Source organism: Drosophila eugracilis, unplaced genomic scaffold, assembly GCF_018153835.1.
Source record: "Drosophila eugracilis isolate 14026-0451.02 unplaced genomic scaffold, ASM1815383v1 contig_353, whole genome shotgun sequence".
Taxonomy (NCBI): domain Eukaryota; kingdom Metazoa; phylum Arthropoda; class Insecta; order Diptera; family Drosophilidae; genus Drosophila; species Drosophila eugracilis.
This window is the reverse complement of record NW_024573209.1, coordinates 418,440-445,391: the sequence shown is the minus strand read 5'-3', so window position 1 is coordinate 445,391 and position 26,952 is coordinate 418,440. Positions and strand designations below refer to the sequence as shown.

The window sequence follows — 26,952 nt, the reverse complement described above, 5'->3', positions numbered from 1 at the left end:
GCATGGCCTAAAAGTTCGATAAGTCGATATTCTTAGAATGGTATGAGTCTTTATATCTATATTTTATATATATAAAAATTCAAATTTATTACAAAAGAAAGGAAAATATAATTTTAAATTTAACTAATATATTTTAATTAGTTAGCTATCAAGATTTTTAGATCAACAAATTAAAGTTGGTGCGTGTGTTTGCTGATTCGTGTCTCTTGCTTTTCGATTAATCGTTGACCACAGTAATCGTCGCTTTGCCATCACAATAACACATGTTTTGGCTAAAGTTTGTTTATAAATAAAATTTGGTTATAATGTTGGCGCCAATTAAGCATTTATTGGGCAATTATCGCATTGTTTTGGCCAGCGGCTCGCCAAGAAGGCAGGAACTGGTTAAAATGTTGGTAAGTTGGCAGAGTAATTGAAACTCTTTAACAATCTTATAAGAATCTTTATTTCTAGGGCTTAAATGCAGAACTTTGTCCTTCAACTTTTGAAGAGAACTTGAAGCTGGAGGATTTTAAGGAATTCTCTGATTATATAGAGGCCACCGCTTTGGGAAAAGCCGAGGAAGTCTTTGAAAGATTGAGTTCCTCTGGGGATTCAAAGGATTTGATAGTAATAGCTGCAGATACGATGGTGACTTTGGGAAAGGAGATCTACGGAAAACCAAAGGACTCGGCAGATGCAATTCGAATGCTAACCAAGTAAATATTAAATTACATAATAAGAATAATATTTTGAATAACATTATTTTTATATTCATCAGTACATTTATCTATTTTTTAAAGTTTTTCTTACTTCTTAAAAAATGTCAAAAGATGTATTATAAACCCTTCACATCATCTTCTAGTTTATCTGGAACCTCCAATCGCGTTTTTAGCGGCGTTGTACTGAAACATGCCCAAGGAATTCGCAAATTTACAGACACCGCAGACGTTTACTTTGGTGACCTGCTGCCAGAACAAATTCAAAGCTATGTGGATTCCGGAGATCCTCTGTAAGCTGTATATTTATTAAAGATAATCTTAGTAACTAACTTAAAGTATTTTTACTTACTCACAGAGATAAAGCTGGAGCCTATGGCGTCCAAGGACCTGGAGGAGCCCTTATTCACCGAATCGATGGAGACTTTTACTGCGTGATGGGACTACCTCTGCATCGACTGTGCTGTGAACTAAATAAACTGTTCCTTGAAGATCTATCAGCGTAAGAGAAGTGCCATTGTCTTGCTCATCACAACCAAGATATCTGAGGGCTATGCGGCAACAAGCGTCAGAGGCTACGCTCTTGTGATTTTAATCTTGGCTGATAAGCGGTTGTATCTGTCCGACACTCTGGGCTTATTTGTTTTGTTTTTTTTTAGCCAAGTCAATTAAAAATAAAAATCATATTGCTAACTAGAGAGAGAACAGGGCACCGTGGTCGCAATGCTGTTAGTTATTTCCAAAGAAATATAAGTTCAGAAATTAATTTGTTGGTTACTGTAAATGAATTTGATATTCAGAAATAATTGACTTAAATTGTTAAACGCATTAAACCAAAAAGCAAATTCATTCCAAAAGCATTTCAATTTTCAACCAACTTTGATTAGGTTCGATTAGTTTAGAACTTAATTAACTATTTCAAATTTTATTTTAAGCTAAACCACTGTTCGCACAGAGAGAATTTCGCGTTTGACGTGCCCTAATCATATAAAAAAGCCGAGCAACATATTATTTTCAAAGATAACACTGTTATATGGCACAATAAAGAATTGTATTCGTGAGCTGAGCTGCAGAGCAAATACTCTCAGTAGACATCGCACTGTTACGCCAATCGGATCCATAATGACCCAGATCCCCGAGACTTGCTATAAAATGTGGGGTGGACGCTTCACCGACAAGCCCCATGAAGCGCTTCAGTCTCTAAACAATAGCCTTCCCTACGATTATCGTCTGTACGCAGATGATCTGGATGCCAGCAAGGCATATGCAGAGGCGCTCCATAGAGCTGGTCACCTGAATGAAGCCGAAACGGATAAGTTGGTGAAAAATCTGGAGCTGTTGCGATTCGATTGGATCGAAGCATCCGTAAAGTTCCAGCCTGGTGATGAGGATGTGCACACGGTCAACGAACGATTGCTGGTGGAGATCACCGGTGAGCTGGGCCAACGGCTGCATACGGGAAGGAGCAGGAATGACCAGGTGGTCACCGACATGAAGCTATGGCTTCGCAAGGCCATTCGTGAGACCTTGGGCCGTCTGAGTGCCGTCATCGAAACTGCCGCCCGTCAGGCGGAACTTAATCTGGGCGTCCTTATGCCAGGATACACTCATCTGCAGAGGGCGCAGCCAGTCCAGTTCTCCCATTGGCTGCTCTCACATGCCTTTGCCTTGAAGGAAGATGGCCAGCGGTTGGTGGAACTGAGGGATCGTTCTAATGTCCTGCCCCTGGGAAGTGGCGCACTCTTGCTGGCAATCCCCTCGGCATCGATCGTTTGTGGCTAGCCGAAAGGCTGGGATTCTCCGGCATTACAGCCAACAGCATGCACGCCGTGGGAGATCGGGATTTCGTGGGTGAGCAGACCACTTAAGTCATTTCAAAGTCGTTGATACTGCATTTTTGGTTCGATTGATTTCTTATCTGAGCACTCCTCGACACTAGATTGTTCGGGGGAGAAGCTGATAAGGAGGTCTGGTGGAATTACTCAAGAATCGAAGAATCATTGATTACGTTTATTACTTTTATTTCCCATAATACTGGCTTGAGCTAATATTGTTATAATCTAAATTGTATTTTGAATTTTGGTTTCTCATTGCGCTCAACTAATGCAAGTCAGTCAACACAAAGTCTAAGGCAATTAGGTTTATTTTTGGATTTTCTTTCAAGTCATTATCTTGAATTCTCAGCGGTGTCTTAGAGGAAAGTTTTTGAAATTATCAATAGATTTGGTATATAGACATTTGCACGGGTAATATTAAGGTCTTACTCTCATCCGTCTTTAGACATTTAAGGCATAGCATATCGTTTGCAATTGAGGATCTCCTCATGGCTTATTACTCATACGTACTGTTGCCTTTGATGAAGTATTCTATTTGGTTTGTATATTGAAGGTGTAGGCTTGTTTTTATTTTCTTTTCTATTTGTGGACTCATTAGAACACGGCCAGAAAGTTAGGAAGGGCAGTACGACTTGTATCAGAATTTTAGCTTAAATACGTGTCGTATGAGTAATTTTTATTAAAATTATCTTTCTCACCCTCTTAGTTGACTTTATCTACTGCTGCTCCATGGTGAGCTTGCATTTGTCCCGTTTGGCCGAGGATCTGATCATCTACAGCACCAAGGAGTTCGACTTCATCCGACTGGCCGATGGCTTTTCCAGTGGCAGCAGCCTAATGCCTCAGAAGCGGAACCCGGACAGCTTGGAGCTGATACGCGGCATGGCCGGAGTGATCACCGCAAATCTGACGGGCATTATGATGACTATCAAGGGGACTCCATCTACATACAACAAGGACTTGCAGTACGACAAAGAGTTTTGCTTTAAGTCGTTTGACAAACTTTCTCAGGTTCTGGATGTTGCCGATGGTGTTCTGCAGACAATGCAGGTGAAGCAGGAATCCATGGAGGCTGCTCTCAGCACAGATATGTTGGCCACTGATTGGGTAAGTTTACTTCTCCAGTTGTTGATAATAATTACTATTTCGAATAACTTTCCTGTTTCTTTCAGGCTTATTATTTGGTAAGGAAGGGCATTCCTTTCCGCCAGGCTCACCACATTATCGGTCGCCTGGTTTCCGAGGCCGAACGTCGAGGTGTGGACATCACCGACCTACCATTAGGTGATCTTCAGACCTTTAGCCCTGTTTTTGGATCGGATATCGTTGGAGTGGCTGATTACTCTAACAACGTGCAGCAGTATAATGCGATCGGTGGAACCGCCAGTAGCAGCGTCGTTGAGCAGCTGAGATTACTCAAGAAAGTTGCCAAGGATTTGCGCAAGCAATCTTAGGACTTCCTTTTTCTGTTGACTCATTTTTGTAACAAATTAAAAAGATTGATACTTCAGACTTTTAAGTTATTAAAAAAGAGGACACTTATTGTGGCTATTAGGTGTACCAATCGCTATAAAAATCTATGAGGAATCGTAAATGTAAATTTCGGTTTTTGCTGTCCGAGTGGGCTTTCCCAGAAAAAAAGTTCTGAGAATAGTTTACTTTCTCTTATGTCTTTTTGGCTTTCTGAATCTTACAGAATTAGCTTTCCTTTCCCAATTAACTGACCAATATTTTCAGCGCATAGTCCAAGGACCACCGCGTTTATTTCGTTTTACTAAGTTTGGTTGTTAACAAATTAAAAATGTACATTTACAAGTGGATCTCTTTGGGTATTCTATATGGTATAAATATAGAGCTTCGATCTGTGCCAAAGTCTAGTTAACGCTGGGACTCTGGGGCGTGTAGGTGTAGGGTTCGTTAGATCCCTGTTCGCCGTTGCCCAGCTGCTGGTAGCCAGCAACCGCCGAGTTCTGGGGCAAACCCATCTTTCCACCGGAGATGAGGACGCCGAGGCTTTGCTGCAGCTGCCAGCGGCGGGCCTCTCGAATGGACTTGTTCCGGCGGAGTGTCTTGGCCAACATAAAGGCACAGAGGACTCCAAGCAGCTGGACAAAGGCCACCGTTGTTGCCCCTGTGGCAATTAACATGGCGCTCTGCGAAACAATGAAGTTCATCTTGCGGAAGCAACCGAGTTCAAAGGTCTCCGTGCAGGTCACCTGGGTGGCATCATAGAAGTCCCGGCCCGAATCGCCGCAGCAGGAGATGGGCACCACCACGTCATCGGATCCAAGTGTGAGGTTCTTGTTGGGACTGTAGTATTCTTTCCAGTCCTCCGGCTCATTGACGCCGCAGCACTGAAGCTGTAAGAAAATACGATTTTTAGAAATTTCAAATGATTCGAGAGTAAATTATTGGAAGGATGTTTTATTTCCTGGCTTTAGCTTACCCCAGATTGCATGAAATCCACTCCAGCAGTCACATAGGGATCAGATTCGTACTCGGCCAAGGCATTGCGCATTGTACGAGTCAGCATCTCCCTCACCTGCGATTGCATCACGAAGGCGGCGATGGCAGCAGAGACCTCGAGGATGAACACCAGGAACAGGCAGACTCCGTACTACAAATGAAGGAGATTATAATATACTTTTTATGACAAAGAATAGTATGGATCTAAGATCCTTGAACTTACCAGGTTAATGACCATCACACTCTCCTTGACGGCTCCGTAAGCTCCCAAAGTGGCCACTGCGATCAGGATGAATCCAATGGCGATTAGGAGAGCCGGAGGTGATGAGAAGTGTCCATCGAGGAACAGGCTGAAGTCACCGAAGACCGCCTGGATCGTAGTTCCCACCATTATCAAAAGGATGGCGGTGAGCTGCGGGGAAATTAGAATCAGGGTTAGATATAGTTGCGAATTGCATGTCAAAACCCATTTGCGGCGAGATTTTCAGTGTGACTTTGTGAGCACACGAAAGGCAGTGGCTTTGTGATGACGGGGTAATGGGTAATAGCATGCAGTTGGGTATTCCAGGTAAAATTATGTCGAGTGGTTATTAAGCCATTTACGAATGATCTGCCATTATGAAACAGTTGGGGTTTTGTAAAACTCTTTAAACTTTGTCTTTATATAAAGAATAAAAATTAAATAAATTCACTTTTTTATCTTTTACTAACAAAAGTAACCAACAACAATGTTAGCTTCGACATTTATTTACCTTATCTTATTTATGTTTGCTTATAATGTTTGTTAACTCATTATGGCATAGCTGCTTCCACTGCAAACCTGATACTTTTACATACAATCCTCAATATTTGTTTGTTTAAAAACAAGTTTGTAAATATTTAGAAATTGTTGTTTAACAACTTTAACTCTACATTAAATTAAGAAAAAATGTTATTAACTTTCCCGGAAATAAAAATGTATATTGTTTTACCAATACACAAACACAAAGTAAAAAAGGAATGTTATTCGTTTTTATCTTATCAAAATGAGTAATTTTTGTACAGTTTGAAAGCAACTGAGCTGTTGCTAGAATGGTGAAATATGGGAAAGAAGATCAAAGGAATTAAGATGTAATAAAAGGAAGGGAAAATCAATAACGTATGTTGAAAGGATTTTTCAAACATAGCTTTTTATATCTTGATCATATACTAATCTTAAGTATTTTGAGAAATTCTAATTTAAATTTGCCTAAACATCTCTTCTGACTGTAAAAGATCTTATCTATGGTTATCAACCATAAATACGATATCATCTCAATAGCTTCTGACCTTGATAGTATAATTATTCCAAAAGCTAACAGAGAACAGTTCCTAAGAGAGAACTCCAGCTTGTTCTTGACCCGTTTCTCTTTTCCCCTAATTTCCCAGTTTGCTCATGTTTATTTTCCTAACAACGTCTTACGTAGGCGCAAAAAAGTTAACAAAAAAAAAAAAACAATAACCCAACACCCACACACTCTATTACCTGAAAAGCTGATAAGAGTGAGTGTTCCATTTGATAAAAAATAAATCAAGATGGCGGCGCAGTAGTGATTCATGGATGGAATTTCTAGAGGATTTCGACTTCAGGGATCAACTCACCGCAAACATAAAGCTCACGATGATGAGCATGTACTTGGCGCACCGCATGCCCGAATCCAGTTGCAGTTCCCGATTCGCCATAATGCAGTTTAGAATTCTCGCTGGGATGTCAGCTGCAATTTGTAAAAGTGCTAATAACAGGCCAATTCCGATATATAGTATATATATCGCTCGCTTTAATGTTGTCTCGCCGACCGACTCGACAGTGAACGTACTTTAACTTTTGCTAGTCACACGTGAACTGAGTGGCAAAACGGTAAACGCAATCGACGAACTCAATTGCGAGTCGTCATTCCCTCTCCCACGCTCTGAAAAGAGGCCGTCCGGCATTGTCACCCTCCCCCTTCTACTGGCTTCAACACTGAGAGAAAATGGTTTGGTTTTCTTTTTTATTTTAACATTTTTTATAAGCTTAACCAAAATTTTAGAAACATTACCATTCTTTCTACAAAATTTTAGATACATTTTAAAAATCAAAATTTAATATATTTTTTACCTATTTTTTAGATATTCTTTACCCCATCTTAAAAACAGTTATAGGGAAGAAAAATTATCTAAATAATAAGAAAAAACACTTTTAAAATGTTTAACTTTATAAATTAGCCTTTATTCTTTCTTTCACTTTTTAATAATTATGAAAAATATTTTATCATAAATACAGCCATTTTTTTTTCCAGTGCACCTTCTCTCCAGAGAGCTTTTCCAGCGACGCTTATCAGGCAGTTATTGTTCATAGTCTTTCCGTTAGACAAATAGTTGATAAGATAACGATCGCTTTATTCTCATTAGGCGAGTTTTCGCAATACAACGGAAATGGTGCAATCGAATATTGGAAATCGTCTATCCTGTATGCCATGTCCTTCGGGAAATTATTTAAATTACTAGGAACTACTTTTATGTCTTCATATCACAACCCCCCAACATTGTCATATACTTTGCTGGTCAAGTTCACAAGTCAATGTCGCATGCCATATCGAGTATATTATCGATTTAAATTCAGTTTTAAGTGAGTCAACTTTTATGGTCTATCGATTTTTTAATCGCACTGCACTGCTTAAATTATTCAGAGGTAAACACAGGTGTGCTTGCTCATAAGTGTGTTGGCTGATTGTCTTACTCGGCTGGGAAATAATAATTGTATTTGTTTTGACTGGTTATTATTTTTGAACATGTTTTAAATGGGGCTTAGACTAGATGACGGCTGTTATTTTAAGTTAATTTGAATGTCAGATGCTCTGAAAATAGCTTACTAAGGTTTTAGGGATATTGGATGAACTTATTAACATGATCTGCTACTTAAGTTATCATCAATCTCTTAAAATGGCTCACAGCAGTTTTAGAAGTGTTGGATCTTCATCGTTCTCTGAAATGCAAAACAGTTTTAGAGTAATTGGACACATTTACTAACAGTATATGAACCTTCAATAATTTTCGTGGTATAATTCTTTCATACTTTTTTCATCTTAGAATACACATTTATATATATTTTGTAAAAACCTAAGAAACTTAAAACTAACTTGCACTTGACAAGTTTATCAGCAGTTAAGCAAACCTAGAAATTATATCTTTTGGGATAAACTTATGATTCTTTACCATTACTGATGAAATAAGTACTTCGAATATATATAACATCCAAATATTTAGAGGTGCGGTCTACACAATTGAATTTTTATAGGCCACAATATATGAGTGATAAGATTGGATTCCCAAAGGCCGCCCAATATAAAACCTACACGTCAGATAAGATTTAATAACTCAAAGAAACAAAAGAAATTCGCAGAAATTTTTGTTTAGAATTATATATATTTTTTTTTATTCACACAAGCAGAAGGAAAAGTCAATATAGAACTATAGAACATCCATCGAATTTAGAAGTTTCTTAAAATTAAAAGGCGGGTTTTTGATCCTCTCCAGTTCCTGTTCCCCACCTCACAGATCAGGTATCGATGTCATCTTGGACTTACATGAAGCCAGTGATGCCATTTCGGATCTTGATCTCTCGGGCTATATAGCAGGCAAAGATGACTCCAAAGAACTGAAAGGAAGAAAATCATTATTAAGTACATTAAATGTATTTATCAATGGAGAACCATTCTGTAAAGAGACACCTTAATGGGCTCTTCTGAAGATCAGCGAAACTCACCTGAAGAACTGCAATGACCACACCCGCAGCTCCAAGACTGACCGCATGGGCGGAAATATAGTTGGAGAATCCGTCGAGGCAGCCGTTGTCATGGCGGGTTGTATCGGTGGTCGCATTGGCCGAGCAACTGAAGGTTCCCACCGTACCCGCTGGAATGTCGCAGCAGGAGATGGGCAGCTGGCCTTCGGTCAAGGTGACGTTCCAGTCGGTATAGGAGGTAACTCCACAACAGTCGAATTCCCGCTGCACGTCATCCCAAAGTTTGGTGGTCGAATTTTTACCAACTACATTGTACTCGTGCAGGGAATCAGTAAGCGACGTTTTGATCAATGTGGAGGCATCGTTGCGCAGGACATAGCCACTAATGCCAGCAGCCAGTTCCAGGATGAAGATGATGGCCAGCATGATCGAGAAGCTGAGCACCAGACAGTAGTTCTCCTTGAGGGCTCCCCAGCAGCCAAAGAACGAGATCAGAATGATGAACGATCCGATCACGATCAGGAATGTGGGGATCGAGAAGAACTTGCCGGCCAAGAAGAGTTCATAGCCCGTGTAAACGGCACCGACTCCGGCTCCAACGGCAATCAGAATAATGCCAGTGATCTAGTTGGTTTATAATAATGATCGATATTAATTGCTTTGACTAGTCTTTTAGGTAATTAATAATATTTTTGATTTCGTATTTAAAGTTGTTATTAAAAAATTTCAGGAATCTTTCTTATTCATTACTCATTAAACTAGATAAATAAATTTGTATCATGTTGACATGTCTTTTGCAAATGAGATAAGATAATGGTTTAAAGATTCTTCGGGCATTGTGAAACTAAATAGGCTTAAGTGACGTGTTTTTAAGAATTTTATACAAAATTGCAAACCTATTTTGAATATCATTATATAATATAAAGTAAAAGAGAGTTCATTTTTTAAGAAAAGTAATGGAATGGGTCTCCATTATTATTTTATTGATTTATAAACCATTAATCGTCTTTGTGGTTCCCCTTTAACCAATGACAACCAATCGCTTTATCAATCTAATCTCGATACTCTGTTATCAATGTGACTCTGACTGGTGACTCATCCAAGCCGAAAACTTAATTAGTTTACTTACCAAAAAGATCAAGTTAAATCCAAAGAGCGTGTATTTCACCGCATTGGCGCTGCCCGTTAAAAGCGACATCGTTTATTATTTAGTTTGTAACCTAAAAAATCGATAGTTTTTAAGCTCTTAATGAAATATTAAAATGTCGAGAGAGCGAGGGAAAGCTTGGTCAACTTCTTCGATGGGCCGAAAATTTAAACTCAACTGTTGCGATTCGATTCCGAAAGTTAAATAAAGTGGATTGCAGACCAAACTTAGACACCAAGGAAGGTCTCACTTCTAATCAACAAAAACCTATATGTATTTATATATATATTTAGTTATCAGTAACTGATAGGGGACATTGCTTTTGTTTAAGCCAAATGTGGTCAACTACCTGCTGTATTTTCAATGTACTGATGTTGCCTAGACCGCCATTTCAGACAAGATAACCGCTCGCTTTGAATCCGATAAGATATAATATGATAGAATAGGCCTGCAGTTTATATTGTGGCAAAAACAAAACTAAATATATAACTAATATTGATCAGTGTTACTAAATAAATAGTAATATATCGGGACAAAGGGTATGGAGTGCAAAAAGTTCTCCTTTTTTACTGAAACATAAAAAATCAACTTTTTAATAATATTTTTATTGAAACAAAAAGTAAATTTGCTTTTTCACTATGACACAGCAAGTAAGAAAAATGTAAATAATTTGTTGCAGAAATTTGTTATGTTAAGAGTTTAAAAACTGACAGCATATATTTCCAAAGAAACCTAAAAATTAGGCTTGAACTTTGCGCCAAAAGTGTTTCTGACTCATTTCGTTAACAAAAGAAATCTAAACACTGCGAAATACAGGTGTTATCACAGTTGAACTTGATGGAAGACACAAATACGTTGCTTCTGTTCGTTTGATATTAATAGATTATCATGAGATAGTAGAACGAAATGCCAAGGGTTGATCTGCCTATCAGATCGATGACTCATTTCAGTGTGGCAATGGCTCTGAGTGTAATCGAATTAATAATTATGTGGAGCATTGATAGTGCCGATTTTATGGAAGCTCTTTCGCTTATCACAGACCCAGTTAAAACATAATGCAGTCACACTTGAAATTATCTTTTTTTCTTTTTGATTATACTCACGACACTGGCACCGGCACTGAATGTGAACAATTTTAGTAGTTTGACGTGACGGCAGTTGGACAACAACTGAGAGCCTCTTCCATTTGCCGGAACGCTCACAGAGGATTACAATTACGAGTAACCATAAGCTTTGCTACCTATCACGGCGTTGCTTGGTGTGAGTTTAGTGATAAAAAGTTAAATATATAATGAAATACTTGGCTGAAAAGCTGCGAAAAAGCTTTTCACACAGTTAGCACCGTTCTGCGAAAAGAAAACCTTCGCGTTGTTTTACGAGTTCCACGAGAGATCTACTTTGTGTTGAAATCAATTGGTTGCTAACTGCAGATTGAAAATATATCATTTCTGTAGATATATAATTAATTTGGTTAATATCAAAAGTTCCCATTCCCTCCTCAGATCAAACTAAAATCATTTATAATTGAAAAATGTATTATATTTATTTTCATTCACTTTTGCTTGTCGTAAACTAAATGCTATCGAAGAATATTTATGAGTATCATTTGTTATTTTATATGTTTAGTTTTTAGTTTCATTTTGGGGAATTGGTGGCATCATTTTTTGTTTTAATACTTGAATTTCGAGTGCAATGCCAAAGCGGAGGGGGTGTGAAAATGTGTGTGGTTGTGGAAATGCGAACAGGAACTGGGAACTGGAACATTTTCAAAGTCACATTTTGCAATATCGAAACATTAGTAAATCGGTTAGTTCTTTTGTCCCATAAACCTCAAAGTAATTTGTTTGAAATTTTTTCACAATGCCAGAAAATTTCGCAAATTACCAAAAAAAAGTCTCATCGAATTTGGGCTGGTCGTCGTTCATGTGTTAGTACATATTACAAATGTTAAAATATATATATATAAGTATATATATTTATATATCTATTAAAGTAGGTTTTTTTTTTTTTTAGTAGTTCGTTGCTTGCTCGCTGGAGAGTTCCCATAAATTCTATTTCCTATCCTTGCCGTGACGATCGCGCTGATGTCTGCTATTGGCGATCGACGAAGTGGTCAGGCTGTGGACATGATGTGGCTGCTGCTCCCGATGACCATGTCCGGATCCTTGATGCTTGCCGCCGCTGCTGTGCTGGTGCTGATGATGATGCTGGTGTCCATTCAGTGTGCTTTTACCGTGTCTGTGGAGATAGATAATAACCTGTTAGATTAAACCTTCTTCTCTGAAAGTTAATATATTTTTTAATAATTTTTCTACTGTTTTTTTGGTTTTTGTTTCTTAGGATAGTGTTTCCAAATTGCTACTTCAACTACGTAGTTCCAGTTGCTAAAGAGAAATAGAATAGAGGCTGTTTTATGTTGTGTGTTCGGTTTTTTTGTTTTTAATTCCAATTTCATTGATGATTTCTTGGTTTTCTGGTTTCCAGCAACATGTTCATAGTCAGTTTTTAGAGTTGATTCTACTGATAGAGCCGAGTGTTGTGCATGAGGTTAGAAATTTAAGTGTTGTCAGTTAGTTAATAGTAGTCAAACATGCAATGTTATGGTTAAAATAGTCTAGTAAATATATTAGTTGAGTTTGTTTTTCAATGCTACATTTGGTAGTTGGAAAGTTATACCCATTTCCAAACCACTTTTCGTTTTACCCAATAAAACATGCACTACTTGGGGGTTAAACAAAAAAGGAAAACAAAATTTGGAAAAAACGCTTACGCTGTGAAAAGTAAAAACAGAACCCAGAGACAGGCCCTTTCTTTTTGTGCTTGTGCTTGTGTGCTTTTGGCCAAGTTTTTGATTGTTTGTGTGCGCTCCGAAATAAATAATAATCAAAATTAACAAACGAAAATCTCTCACACTTGAGTAGTAACTTTTTGAGGGAGGTTTTAGTATTAGTATGGGGAACACAGTGGTTGGGTGGTTAGGGAAATGCAGTTCGCTTTTGGAAAATCAAACGTAATCGTGCATTTGGGATTATTTGGGTTTCTTTTTTTGGGGGGTGTGTGTGTGTGTGTGATATTTCTGTGACGAGATCCTTGCATCCCAAGATTATGTAATATATTTATTCTGATTTTTGGTTTCTTGTGGGCTTAATATCTTGTGTCTCCAGCGCTGACTATGAACATGTGCAGATGCCAAAGGGCTGATGGGTTGACACACTGCTTCGAACTTGTCGCATTTTCAGCCTCTTTGGCCAGCCGCCCAGGCGACCACGCCCCTCCCTATGCCCAGCCCCTGCTGCAGCAGCACCAAAAAGCTGCGCATGGTCATTGCTCAGATTGTTTTGATAGGGACGCAGTTTTTCCGTTTTTATCGGATCTTCACTGGTGGCATACAGCAGGTAATTGTCGTAAACATGGCTAACGCTCGAGTTTCGCTTGGCCGGTAAGTAGGGCAGAAAGGCAAAACTGGAGCTAGTCGATTGGGTGGCTTTCAGGGAGGGTTTCTTGCGGGCCACACTGCGACACCTCAGGGTGGACTGATTCGAATAGCTGGGCGGTATCATCTGCAATTTGGTGCGATACTCATAGCTGGCGGGCTGATTTATGGGCACTGGGATCATCGATCTCTTGCGTCTGCTACGCGGCGGTGGCTGAGGAGTATTCGATACCTCCACCTCATCAATACTCGCATAGTCCGCCTCTTTTGCTGGCTCTTCGGCACTATCACTCATAGTGATTCCTGGTGACTCCTCGTTGGTTTGTGTATTGGCTAAATTCGTTACGTATACGTACGTCAGTTCGTGGTGCGTGGGTGGTGCTACTGTGGTGGTGTTGGTGGTGCTGGCTGATGCAGATGGTTTATGCGTTGTGGTTTTCGATGTTTTCGAACTGCCTGTTGTGCTCGTGGTCGTCGTTGTTGACTTTTTGTGTGCCGTCGTCGAGTCGTGGCTACTGCGACTCGATCTCGTCTTACTTGGGCGACTGCTCTCCCGGGTTCCCGACGATGGGTGCTCACTGTGCCTAGAGCGACTGGAGTGACCTATGCGAGGGATAATATAAGATTATTAGATTAAGCTTTAAAGGAATCTAAAATGGTTAAGTGGCTTATTAAGTTTAGGATTAGAACATCTTACAAAACTGTTTTTCCTTAAAGGTTTTAGTTTAGTTAAGAAAGTTAAAAATCATGCTGAGCTAATATATAAAACTCTGTGCGATATCTTTTGGTGTTCTTATGTACTGTTTTTACAGAAATTTTCCATTTACTCCTCTCAATTTAAATCAGTTTAGGCTCTTCTCTTGTTTTTAAGTCCATTGTGATTTTAGCTTTGAATATCACAGCATTACGAAGGTTTTTCTTGAATATAACAATTTACCATTTTTAAAACTTTTTAGGATGCTAAGACTTCGGTTTCAAATAATAAAATATAGAAAAAGTGTCAGTGTGTTGTATAAGACTATGTGTGAATGATGCAAAGAAGGTATAAGAAGATTATCATTTTTCTGACAATTTGTGTGTGTATTTCGTTTAAGACAGTGTGTGCTGAGAAGACTGAAAATAATTTAAACAGTGTCAGCTAATATTTCTGTAAAAGTGTGCGCTTTTAGTGTTAACTAATCTGATCGCAACTGAAACTCATCTGGCAAACCTAAAACGTTTGTTCAGCCTCTGCGGCTGTGTGGCACCCATAATGAGCAAGCCCAAAACAAGAAGTTCTGCAAGATTAACCGGAAAGTATTATATCTCCATTTAATCCTTCCTGAAAAATATCTAGAATATCTTTCTATATCTTGTTATAACCTACCCCTGGAACGTGTGAGTTCATCGCGATGTTTATCGGTGCCTCGAGAGCGTTCTCGATCGCCTTCCTTCTCCCGATCCCGATGGCTGCTCTGTCTCGAGCGACTTTCATCAGCCACCCGAGAAGATCTTATCAAGCGGCTGGAAGAGGAGGTCTTGGTCTCCGTGGAGTGATCAACCTCCCGGCTGTGGCGTGAACTGTGACGAGAGCTACGCTTGGACTCCAGAGAAGATGACCCCTGTGCCGTGGCATTTGAACTGCTCCTTGGCTTACTGCTGTGGCGGTTGACACGAACTTCGATCGGTTCATGACGGGACTTCTCTCGTTTTGGAGTGCGCATGCGAAGGCGCTCGGCTCGCTGTTTCTGGGCCACTTGGTCATCGGATGAGCCACCACCGTGGGTCATCGACTCCCGCGAACTGGAGCGGGATCGATCCCGTGGACAGCATTCGATGGAGGACTGCGACGAGCTGCGTGCCCGCGTAGGCGAAGGAGTCGACTGCCGGGAATTACGACGTGCCTCCGAGGCGAAAGTGCCACGGGCCACCCCGATCGTTTGGGGGTATATCTTCACCTTCTCATCAATGGTCTCCAAGGGCTTGGCGCTGCGACGCTGCAGGGAACAGGATCTGCGCCGCTGATCCTTGATGGCTGCCTCATCGGAGAGAGCCTGTTAAGGAAGAAGTAGATTTATGTCTTGACTAGAAGTACTTGAACTATCACATACCTTCAAAGTCTGATCAGCGTTTCGGGTCATTTCGCTCAGGATCTGAGCGTCCCTCTGCAGGTCGGTCTTCCTTTCATAGCTACCCGGTGATCGTGATCGATCCGGGGAGTGGGATGGAGATTTGACCCTAAAAGTGGTAGTCAGTTCGGTGGCAATGTTCTCATAACAGTGTTCCTCGTCCTCATCCAGATCATTATCATCCTGGTCGTAGTCGTTGGTCGTGCCATTATCGTTTTGCTGGGGACTACTGTGCCTCAGCAGGTCGGGTCGATCGTTGAGCAATTGCCACTTGGTGGTGGTCGTGGTGTTGGCCTTGATCTCATCACTGTGGCTCATTTTGCTGCGACTGGGCAGTGTTCTTCTGGGATTCGTGGTTGTTGTCGATAGTTTCGCCTGCTGCTGCTTCTGTTGCACTCCAAAGTAAGAGAGTTCGTGTTCACGCAGCTTGCGAGCTCCGCGTGCTTCCTTGACAATCTTCAAGGACTCACTTCCGGACTCGTCACCGTTGTCTGCTTGTGTAGTCTGTGTTTGGATTTGCGGCTGAATAAAGAGGGTCCTGGGCTTGGCCACAGGTATCAGTTGGCCAATTCGAAGGGTAGGTGGTGTAGCCTTGGGCTTCTCAATTCGGGGAGCGTGCAGAGCTATGTTCATCACATTCGATTTGGGTAGATCTGAAAAGGTGATCAGGAAGTTATTAGGAAGTCAGGATTACAAGTTTTTTAACTATTATAACTCTTTTTAAATAGTCTTTAAATATTAAATTAATAATGTTTGGTAAAAAGCTGATAGACGTCAATGAAAATGGCTTAGGTTCCTTGCCCAAAATCCTTCTTCAAAAACCTGTTAACAAACTTTCTTGTTTTTTCTGCCTGATCTGATGCCCCAAATGAACTCCTCCTAACTCAACCCTCTCTGTGAATTGAACAGGCTTTACCTGCTCTCTTCAGTATCTGATCTTGTGCCTCGATTTTCCAGATGGTTCGCTTGGCCTTAAGGCGACTCCAGCTGCTGGAATACTCGCTGCCCTTGAACAACTCCGCCGGCTGATGATCTGGCGAGGAGCTTCCCTGAGTTCCTCCACCGCTGTCACTATTGCTGTCCCGGAAGTACCGCTTCACCTCCTCATCGGCACTATCTTCCTGATCCTGTTCGGCAGCATCGTAGAGCCTTCTCAGTTGGGTTAACTGCTGGCTCACCGGGATCTGAGTGTTTCCCAGTAATTTCAAGCGCGGTGGAGCCAAAGGTGTCCGCGGCAGGGAATCATACAAGGCACTGCCGAAGAGATCACTGCTTGTTATGGAGGTGGTGGATATGGTGGAAGGGCGGCGGTTGGAGGAGTAGGATCCCTCCTCCTGGTAGCTGTGCGATCGCAACATGGGCGTGGGCACCACAATAGTCGGTTGAACTAAGGCGGACTCAATCGAAGCTATGCTCAGGCGTCGCATGGCCTCATCGAATTCGCTGGCCGATCGCATGGTCCTCATTATCAGGGACGTGGACTTCAAACCCTCGTCCAGGATGCGCTGATGCTGGCGCAGATCCTCCAACAATAGCTCTTGGGCACTTGGACGTCGATACTGGCGGTATTTCGAGCTGGGATGATGATGCATGGCTGTGCCTGTGTGGGAAATGTGCGGAAAGTGTCGTTGGTGGGTTTGGCAATTCATGTTTTCTTTCGATTTTCTTTTAAATGGTTTTTTTAGAGCGTGGTTATCGAGCTGAGCTTAGCGAGTGGTGTTAGATGTAGCATTAGATGTGGTTTAGAGAAGCGGCAGTCAGAGTTCACAACATGCATTAGAAATACAAATCAGAGTACAGAGAGTTCGAGTCAAGTAGAGGAGTCCATGGCTAAAACCCAGATAGACTAAATCATACAACGTTTTGGTTTTTTTTTTCAGTGGACAAGGTACTACAAACTACAGGCATTCCAACTATCTAATCAAATGTACAACTAATTATGCTTAGGAATATAGTAAAAATGCAAACCTGGTTCTGCCCAATCCTCGGAGCCCAGGCTCACATTGATCTTGGTCGAGTATCCATTTCCAGCTGGAGAAGGTTGCTGCTGCTGTTGGCGCTGCTCCACAATGCGGATTCTCTCGGCCACCGACTTGGGACTAATGGGTGAATCGCTAGTCACTCCTAAGGGTGAAATAAGTACTACTACTTCTGTAAGTTATCCAGTATCTAATTAGTTTCTTACCGCTATCTCTTGCCGAGGGACTTTCTCGATCGACTTTCATAGCTGGCACACTCCAGAGTACATCGGCGCTCTCTATGTTCTCGCCCAGGTGATAGGGCTTCGGTTTCACCGGTTTGTTCTTCAGGATTCCCCTAATATTTGATAGCTCATCTGTCTCGTTATCCGTGGTATCCACTCCACTAGTGGAGGTGTAACTGTTCCTCGAAGTGGACTCCATCAGGCTGTATCGTGGTTCGTGCACAGGCTTAGCCACTGTGGTTACGGTCACTTGGGTGCTGGTGGAGGTGTTGCTGTGGCTACTGGAAATCTGGACATGAAAGAACAGAAAGAAATCTTTATAAAACCAATTTAAGGAAAAGTTTCCCTAAAAGAATACTCACTGGCTGGCTAACCACCTCTGGCGGATCCATGAGCGTGGCTCGGTAGGCCACAGTACTGGTGGCTATCGTCTTGCGACGCTGTGAATCGTCCCCAAAGTGGGTCACCTCGCTGCTCTGCGTGGTGGCAGTGCCACTTCCACCGCTGGCACTGGCTGACTTAACCAGACTCTGCAATGGACCGCTGGCTGTGGTGGTGCGACGGCGTCGGCGAAAGTTTTGCGTGGGCGGCGGCTTGCCGTCGGTCTCCACGATATTAACGCGACCCGATTCCGCGGCAAAGTGCACCTCTGTCTTGCAGAACTCCACTCGCTTCTGAGCGCTGCCCTTGTGCAGGTGACTGGTGGTGTTCGAGGTGCTGGGGACAGCGCTTCCTCCATTCACATGCACCTGCGAGGTTTTGCGAATATCACGCCAGGTTTCCTCTACGGCTATCGAATGGCGTTTACTCAACTCTCCTTCTGTGGGGCTGGATGATGGGATGATGGGTCTCGGGGATCTGCCGAAATGGACAATGGTTCCACCGCCATTGTTCTGATGTCCACCAGCGGCATTCCTTTTCGTTTCTCTCACGCTCTCTTTCCGTGGGTGACCAGTTGCCTAGTTGCTCACCAGATCTGCCTAGGCCACTATCTGTGGAGGCGTCTACCCGGAAGATGCTCTTGTCCTCGGGCGGTGACATCTTCTCAAAGCCGTATGACTTGCGCCGCAAATGCCATTCACTGGAACTGGTGTCCTTCTGCCTCTGACGGGACTCCAGACTGTGGGTATTGTGAACGGGTCGAAAGGCCGATGGAGTCGATAGAGCTGGTGGTGTAGGATCTACCTTCTCCACGCTGATTTCCCGCACTACCGCAGGATTTTTTTGGTGGTAGGCCAGGAAGTCCTCCTTGTAGAGACTTTCGTCTGAGAGTTTCTTCAGTTTGCCGCGTATCTCTTGCAGGGACTCGGCCGTGAGGAAGGTGTTCCTCTTGGCCACCGTGGGTTTGGCTGTAGGAGTGTTAAGTATATTGTCCAGGGCTGCCAGATCCACGTGGTTATTCCGCATGGCCGTATGCAGGCGACGTCCGTTCTCCAGTTCCGCCCGTAAACGAGCCACACTCACTGAACTTGCCGGCAGATCCAAGGGTCGAGGTCGATTCACGGATACCGGGCTCTTGTAGTGATCTTGCGACTGAAAAGATCGTCGCAGCTTGCTGACTCGTCGCCACTCACCAACCGGCTGTTCGGCGGGATCCTCACGCTCCCAGTCGTTGCTGAGATCATCCGTGGAAATGGAGCGGGAGCGCTGGAGCAAAGTGGATCCTAACGAGGGCAATGGTGGGGCGTAGACCGACTGGGACACCTGCTGACGACGCTGGTGACGAGCGGTAAGTCTGTATTGGAGTTGGAGATAGAGATGTGGTACTGGATTCAGGGCCGATCGGCTAATGGACAGAAATTTCTGTATGTGACTTACCGCAGATCGTCGTCGTCGTCATCGTTATAATGCCGGAAACTTTCCAAATCACGACGTTGCGTTGGCGTGGCAACAGCTACGTCAGCATCACCACCAGCAGCAGCAGCACCAGAACCACCCACGCCACCGGGGAGTTGGCCATATAAGTCAGGCTGCTTGGCCCAAACCGCTGACGATGATGATAATGATGATGATGATGATGATTCTGGTCCCACAATTGCATGTAGGCTTATTTTGCCCGCACTTTTGTGGGTGTTGCTCGCTTGTGTTGCAGTTGTTAAGTTCGAATTGTTGCTGCTCTGGCTGGAAATGCTCGAACTGCTTTTCTGTAAATGGCAACACACAAAAACAACAATGAAAGGCGCTAAGTTAAAAACAAAATTAAATAAAAATCAACCAAATCAACAAAATCAAAATGAAAATCAAGCACAAAGAAGAGCTCAGTCCGACTGAGCGCATTATATAGCCAAGCTATATACCGATCTCGAGCGCGAGTGCGGGAGTCTTTTGTATGGTTATCGTTATTGATGCCGTTGTTATTGAAATTGTTATGCTATATCGTTGGAGTGGGTGCAGTGTTTGACAGGAACTGCTTAAGGAAGCTGGGCACTTAAGTCGCATATAAATTGCAGACAGCAGCAGCTTGAGTGTCTAAATAAGCCATGGCTAATGAATTTCCGTATTGGTAGCAAATGGTTTTAAAATAGAATTAAGTCCTAGAATAAATTAACAACTAATAGAGAAATAAATTTTGTTTAGATAAGCTTTTATAAGATATAAAGTGATTTTGATTGAATGATAAAGTTGATGCTAATATAGATTTATGGCTAGATTAAGTACATTCAGTCTGCAGTGCAAATTTTCATATGAAAAATAAGGAATATACAATGATTTAGATTATAGATAGTGTTGCGATAAATAGTAAACTGCTCTCGCGGCATCTGGCAACGCCGAAGTTACAGAATCGATAGTTTTAAGCTCAGGTGTTAAATTTCTGTTAAATCAGCTGGACATGCGCAGGACATTAGCTAAAAACTTTAAAGATCCGCAAAAGATAATAAAAGTAGTTTGTGAAATGCAATAAATAACAGAAACCATATAATCACAGAAAGCCATTTAACTTTCTGATAATAAACATAACATAAAACATATATGAATATTTTCCACCCCTTTAATATAAAGTTATTTTTTTGATTTCCAAGCTTAGCTGAAACAAAACGATTTAAGCCGTCGATATTTTCGTGGCAAGATTGATGACCAGAACCTTCAGGTGTTTGTGGGCGTTGCTCTTGTCTCAAGTCACTTTCGCATCTCTTTTTTTTTCGCTGCTGCCCAATAATTAGATACTTTTTCTCTTAGAGAGAGTTGGCGTAGAAATTTCCTTTGTGGTCATGACCTAAATGTCCAGCTGAAGTGCTAAGCAACGCCTAATTGAGTTGGGTTATTATTAAATTCGATTTCGATTCGATCGATGAGTCAAAGAACCAGACACTTTGTAGATTGTCTAGAGAGGTTTAGTCTGATATATGACTTCTGGCCAATTGTAGAAACTCAGATATTTTTTGGTAGCTAGATGATGTTCCTTAATGACACTTCCATTTATTAAAATCTTAATTTTATGGCCAAGACTAATCCATTTGAGTAAAGTAGAGAAACCCAAAGAGAATATTTACGGGTTATAGAGTTAGCTTTTACTTTTAATATCTGTTTTTACAAGAAATTTATATAAAATATTTAGTGTCATTAATGCTTATTATAAGCACTCAGATAAAATCTTTATTTGAAGTTGTAAAGCTAACAACCATCTTAGGATTTTAGTAAGTAATTTTCCGAACCCTGTTCATTACATGTTTTCCATGATTTTCCCAGCGGCTAAAAGCGAAACATTTTCCCCGCAAAAACACGACAATCGTCGTCCGTTAACAACTGGCCATTTTCGGTCATTGCCATGGCCATGGTCAAAAGATTACTCCTCGAAAGCCACCGAGTACGAAACGAGATGGAAGAAAGCAAACATTGGTTCATGCTAATGAGCTAACTAAACAAAGCGAACTACACTGAGTAAATAGTAGGCTTAACTTGAACTAATTTTAAGTCAATAAATAAGGGGTAATATGAGTCACATTAAGTTGCAAAAAGTTACAAGTTATTAAATTGCAAGTTTTGTGGAATTAACTTAGTACTTATTTCATTAAGATAATAATAGATGTTTCCACCCTATTTTTTCTCAGTGTTGCCAAGTCAATAGAAGCAAAACCCTGACTCTGGACTACTGCATTTGAGCCTGATGCAGGCAACTTACCATTAGATTGCTCAATTTCAGACTCGGAGCCGTATCGGGTAACAAATTGTGGCCGCCTTTGTGCAAATGATCGTCGGCAGCGTCCTCTTGATCGCTCGCCTCGCCATTAATCACAACAAAATCAACATGATCGTCTATGAGCTCCTGGCTCAGTGCGGATGCGGATGCGGAGGCTGAGGCGGATGTTAAGGCAGATGCAGATGCAGTACGAACGATGCCAGCATCGCTGCCGCTTAGACTGCAATCGTCGCTAAGTTCGCAAATGTCAACACCACCCTGATCAATGGGGGATAGGATTGTGGGCATTGATGGTGGAACGTGGCCATTACTGTTACTCGTGCGGTGGGTGGTGGATGTGGTGGTTGTGGATGTGGAGGTGGACCACGAGGACGAGCTCTTTTGTACTGTCTGGGTGCGGATCACCTGCATGGCGCCGTTGGCGGTGCGGGCCTTCAGCACCTCCAACTGTTTGCGCTGCGTGTGCTGTGTGCCATTCGGCTGTGAGATGTTTTGGGAGTCGGATATCTGGGGAGAGATCGGAGAGAGAGAGAGAGAGAGTGGGATTCAGTGGTGGCAGGATAATGATGTGGGATGTCAAGGGTTCAATATTTGTTATGTAATGATAATCTTTGGGTTAGTATTAGGACTTTTAGTACGACTTATTGCATGTTTAGTTGGAGATTGTTAGCTTATCTTAAAGGATTCATTTCCTCTATCTTGGTGACCTTTGATATCTGATGATATTCCTAAGATTTATAACCTTCACAACACCATTCTTCAACTTCCTTTGATCTCAAGTACTCGTAACCCTGCCCGATCTAATTAATACATCAACAGCTACCTTGCCATATCGATTTCTTGGCTATAATAACATTCAAATCTGTTAAAAAACAGATAAATAAAACATTAAACAAGCGATCGCAATGTGATTGTCTAAATTTTCTGTACGGATGTGGGTGTGTCTCTCTCGTGTGTGCTGGGCGTAAAAGTGCTTTGTCGCATGGCATTCGGCCGTTGGCAACGGGGCGTATGAAAGTTGCCAGACGAAACACTTGACCGTCAAGCCATTCCCTTCCCCCGTTCCCCCCCGTTCAACTATCCCCCTTACCAAAATGTTTAGATGTCTCTTATCTTGGCAGCTGGGCGTGCTTAGTTCGCCCGCTCGGCACACGTGACCAAACGCCAGCCACAAATCAAAAGACTCTCGAGAGCAACTGCAATTGCAACGGCAACTGTAATAGCAACTGCACCCTTTTGTTGTCATACACTGGGAAAAATAAAGACTTACTATATAAGAAAAAGGGAAATTATGTAGGATAAGTTGGAAAATGTGTTGGTAGGTTATAAAGTTGCTTAAAAAGTATGAAAATCTGAGTAAGTTTCCTAAAAAATCCCTAAAAATCAATAATTTTGGAAAATACGATGCTAGAGGAAGGTTTATTCCTGTTATGGCACCCTTATATCTGACCTTAAGTAAATATATTTTATTTTAAATACCAAAAGAAGTCAAATTTTTGTTTTCCGTGAATTAACTCGAACAATTAGCAGATCCGTTCAATGGATCGTGCCATGACACACCATCGAAGGAAAGAAACCGAATTGGGAATAAGAAACACACTCGAACTGGCCCAAAGATCGATTGTGGCAATCGATTGCATTGATGATTTATAGTGCTAAAAATGCATAATATGCTCCGAAATGAAAGCCTTTAACCCGCCGGTGTCCAGTACTCGCGGGGTATTCGTGTCAATGACCAAAAACCAGCCGCACATTTGGTCTATGAGTCAAAGTTGAGCATTGTTTATATTAGAATATAAAAATTTGAATGTTCTCCAAGCCAAGGCAGAAACAAAGAAAAATATGCATATTGTATGCAAGTTGAGTCACCTCAATGTTCTTGGTTCTCTCTGGGAAGTCTAGTCTTTGGTTTTTTTTGTTCTGAGCTGCAACTCATAACTCGGCGAATGGCGCAAAACTAATGTCTGTGGTTTAACCTCTGTAATTAGCTTCATTAGATGGGAGTTTTTTCGGGTTGCTGAACAAAGAATATAATATTCTAGGGGTTAGCTAAGAATGAGGTAAGTCAGTTGGATTTGACTTGGTAATAAGAAGGCATTCTAAGAAGTTTTGGAAATTCTGCAGATATGTGACGGATTATTATGGCGAATTCTCTGGAATACTAAAGATAAAATTGAAAATATTTATAAAAACTTAAGATGAGGATGAATTTTAAAGTAGTTGATGGATAAAACACTTCAAAAATTATATAAACACCAAAAGAAGTGATTTTTGAAACCATTTTGAGACTCAATTAATATAAAATTGATACTAGATAAAGCCCCAATCTTCACTATCTTATAGTTTCTGTGTCATATTTTTAACCTTCTTTTTTCCTTGAATTTACTTTCAACTTAAAATTATGCTATTACGAGAGGTAACATCCAAAGCCTTATACTTATGCAATGCACTGTCTTTGAGTTCAGGGTTATCCCTTCCAAAGTTCTCAGTCGGGCTATTTCCTTCACTTCTCTGTACATTTTAGTTTCTGTCTGGTTTTGGTCAGCTTGTGATTTTAATTCAACGTCCGTCTCTTTGAGCTTCCCATTGACCCCGTAGGGCATATGGACAATGCATAATAATTTCAGCGGCTCCCTAAAGTCACACTCATCCTTGGGACTGGGACTGAGTGACTGAGAAAAGGAGTGCAGAATAGCGTGGCAGACATAAATTACAAGCCCAGTTTGGCACCCGCGGGCCATGCACGTTCTGCCGTAGTTTCTCACGATGGTCAGGAGGAGGCTCTTGGCTATCTGGGTCCGCTTTTCCGTAATGCCTGGCAATTTACAATGTGCCTGCTATGTGTATGTGTATCTATCGATGACCTCTTTTCCAGCTTAGTTGCTGATTTTTCCGTCTAGCTGCGCCATTTTAAGTTCAAGCTAGCTTATGTGTAGGCTGTTGTTTGGCTTGTTGGCTGGTCTTGATCTTGGCCAGGCTTATTAAGCTGTTTCAGTGCCTGCGCTGGCTTTGGCAATCTGCATGGCCCAGGGGGTGGCTCAATCATGGAGCAACTGGCTCAGCGAGCACACAGCTGGCGAGGATAGAAAGCCAACTGTAAATGAATTATTTCAACCTGGCCAAAATCAGCCAGCCAGCGATCAGTGTCATGATCTTGTACAGCCTCCGCCGGCCAGCTGATGCCGATAAAAACTAACACTCAGCTTAAAAAAAAAAAAAAAAAGGAAAAAAACATTGAAAAAATTGAAAACGCTGAATCCAAAAACCGAACCGAAGCGCAAAGTCAAGTTGAAGGTTCAATGAAATGCAGAGACTTGCCACGACTTCCACAGAGCCCAGCACTCGCATATATTATAGCCAGCCGAAGTCGTGATGATGTAGAGGAAGACTTTGCTTTTGGCTCTACACTTAGAAAAATGGGAGAATATTTACCTAAAGCTTACAGTTTTAAATGCTTTTAACTGGCAAAATAAAGTTATATGACTTATTTTATAACTTCTAACTTTTATAACTTTTTGATTGCAAGTTATGTTAAGAATTTTTGTTTATTAACGTTAAGAAATCGTTAAGAATTTTTCACCGTTTATGAATATGCCAAAATATTTCGTTGCCTGCGCTTGAAACGAATTTAATGATGCTGCACCATCATCATCACGGTCGTCGCAGTCGTCTGCCTGGTCGTGGTCGTCTGTCTGTGGCCATAAGATTGACTGTCTATCTACCAACTTCTCCGACTTCTGCTGTGTGTGACTCGGTGACTCTGCCATATGCTCCATGTACATCCATGTCTATCCGGCATCCAGTCTGACCCTCTGTCCTTCTGTCCCTCCGTTCGTGGCATGCATGTCGCCTTTTTCCTACCTCTTCTGGCTCTTTTGGCTGACAGCTCACACAGATCGACGGCATAGACATGCCGAAGCGTTGACTCTTTTTTATTTTTAGCTGGCTTTGACTTTGGTACTTTGCAGTAGAGCACTGCACAGTGGGATGCAGTTTCTGGCCAAAAGGAAATGACGGCTTAGCGATCATAAATCGGCAATTTGGTTAACTAACTTAGGGGTTTTCTTTTATGTGAGTTTGCTTTTTTCTTGGTAACTTTAGAGACTTTTGGTCCGGAAACTGTTTGTTATTATAAAAGAAAATAATTATTTCCAAGAAAATTAGTAACTGACGAAATGGTTTATGTTGCCTTAGATATCTTAGCCACTGTAAGAGCACATTGCCCAAAGTTGCTTTTGGCCATTTTATAAACCTTTTCACTTATTGCGATCTGTGCTTTAAGGCTATATAATAACATATATTTTTTATGCATTATTTCTGCCACGATCTTGTTGGCTCTATATCTCTATATGCTTGAGCTTCGTAGTGCAGGCAGTAGATCATGTGAATCCCCTCTGCCTCTCGCAATCTCACTTTGGGTGTGGAGTTCATTAGCGGCAGAGGAAACACTTAATTGAGGCAAGACACGTCACGTTGACATCCTCAATTAGTTGCAAGTAATTTACGTGTGTCGGCCAAATGGCTTGAAGAGCACTCGGGGAAAAGAAAAAACTGAAGACAAATGAAAAGCTGTTGACCAGAGGTAAATCTCTTTGGCCGGCTGCATCTTCTCTGCGGGCAGCATCTCTGCTTTTTATTTTATTTGTAGTTTTTTTTTTTTTCTGGTTAGACTTGTGGCAACCCAGTGACCCACAAAGGCGGTGGCATTGCCAGCAGCTTGGTACCGTTAGGCGGCAACATTGTGGCAACATCGCCACAGAAACAGAAACAGAAACACTGCAACTGCAACTGCATCTGCGAATAATTCAAATGCTGCTGCGCTTGCATGCGGCGAAAAGAGAAAAAAAAGATTTTGCAAAATGTAAATTTCTGCTTTGCCTTTCATTCTGCACAATCCACCATCCGCCATCCGCAATCCATAATGCTAATGAAGAAGTTGTCAGGGATCTATCCGCCGTCTGGTTGCCTAACGGTGTCTGGGGTGCGTTGGTTCTGCCCTGTCCTGAACCCGACCGGATTCGATATTGGCCATAATGGGTATTGCCAAATTGATTTTCCTGCGATCCGTGGCGGCTGGCGCTGCCTTTGACTTTGCCTTTGTCGGCAAAAGTACTTTGGACGAACAGCGGGATGTCGGTGATATAAATCCCGGACTTGGCCATCAAAACAAGCCGTGTCGAGC

General features: G+C 41.7%; 5 protein-coding genes across 5 annotated transcripts in view; 2 read left to right on the top strand and 3 right to left on the bottom strand.

Moving 5' to 3' along the window:
- The first annotated feature begins 229 nt into the window (after positions 1 to 229).
- Positions 230 to 1,391, top strand: LOC108110981 (dTTP/UTP pyrophosphatase). The gene is made up of 4 exons (XM_017220288.2): positions 230 to 395; positions 454 to 698; positions 845 to 991; positions 1,057 to 1,391. The coding sequence occupies exons 1-4, from the start codon at positions 306 to 308 to the stop codon at positions 1,202 to 1,204; spliced, it is 630 nt and encodes a 209-aa protein (XP_017075777.2). The 5' UTR covers positions 230 to 305; the 3' UTR covers positions 1,205 to 1,391.
- Positions 1,392 to 1,646: 255 nt separating this feature from the next.
- LOC108110978 (argininosuccinate lyase) lies at positions 1,647 to 4,043 on the top strand. The gene is given in 4 exon segments (XM_017220286.2): positions 1,647 to 2,438; positions 2,441 to 2,549; positions 3,240 to 3,640; positions 3,706 to 4,043. Coding segments are annotated over 4 exon segments (1,410 nt in total). The 5' UTR covers positions 1,647 to 1,820; the 3' UTR covers positions 3,988 to 4,043.
- Positions 4,044 to 4,263: 220 nt separating this feature from the next.
- LOC108110979 (tetraspanin-6) lies at positions 4,264 to 6,873 on the bottom strand. The gene is made up of 4 exons (XM_017220287.2): positions 6,620 to 6,873; positions 5,223 to 5,411; positions 4,980 to 5,150; positions 4,264 to 4,893 (listed from the first exon to the last, which is right to left on the bottom strand). Exons 1-4 carry the CDS (start codon positions 6,698 to 6,700, stop codon positions 4,408 to 4,410), a joined length of 927 nt encoding a protein of 308 aa, XP_017075776.1. The 5' UTR covers positions 6,701 to 6,873; the 3' UTR covers positions 4,264 to 4,407.
- A 1,529-nt stretch (positions 6,874 to 8,402) lies between these two features.
- On the bottom strand, positions 8,403 to 11,129 carry LOC108110700 (CD63 antigen). Its single transcript, XM_017219841.2, has 4 exons — positions 10,992 to 11,129; positions 9,871 to 9,961; positions 8,763 to 9,365; positions 8,403 to 8,654 (listed from the first exon to the last, which is right to left on the bottom strand). The coding sequence occupies exons 2-4, from the start codon at positions 9,937 to 9,939 to the stop codon at positions 8,580 to 8,582; spliced, it is 747 nt and encodes a 248-aa protein (XP_017075330.2). The 5' UTR covers positions 9,940 to 9,961; positions 10,992 to 11,129; the 3' UTR covers positions 8,403 to 8,579.
- A 464-nt stretch (positions 11,130 to 11,593) lies between these two features.
- LOC108110698 (pneumococcal serine-rich repeat protein) overlaps positions 11,594 to 26,952 on the bottom strand; it is a 37,670-nt gene continuing 22,311 nt past the window's right edge. Inside the window, 11 exon segments of the mRNA XM_017219835.2 lie at positions 11,594 to 12,126; positions 13,678 to 13,924; positions 14,688 to 15,354; positions 15,412 to 16,082; positions 16,346 to 17,029; positions 17,398 to 17,553; positions 17,615 to 17,921; positions 17,995 to 18,546; positions 18,548 to 19,367; positions 19,451 to 19,776; positions 21,753 to 22,277. Coding sequence (XP_017075324.2) covers positions 11,940 to 12,126; positions 13,678 to 13,924; positions 14,688 to 15,354; positions 15,412 to 16,082; positions 16,346 to 17,029; positions 17,398 to 17,553; positions 17,615 to 17,921; positions 17,995 to 18,546; positions 18,548 to 19,367; positions 19,451 to 19,776; positions 21,753 to 22,277 — 5,142 coding nt within the window. The 3' untranslated portion in view covers positions 11,594 to 11,939.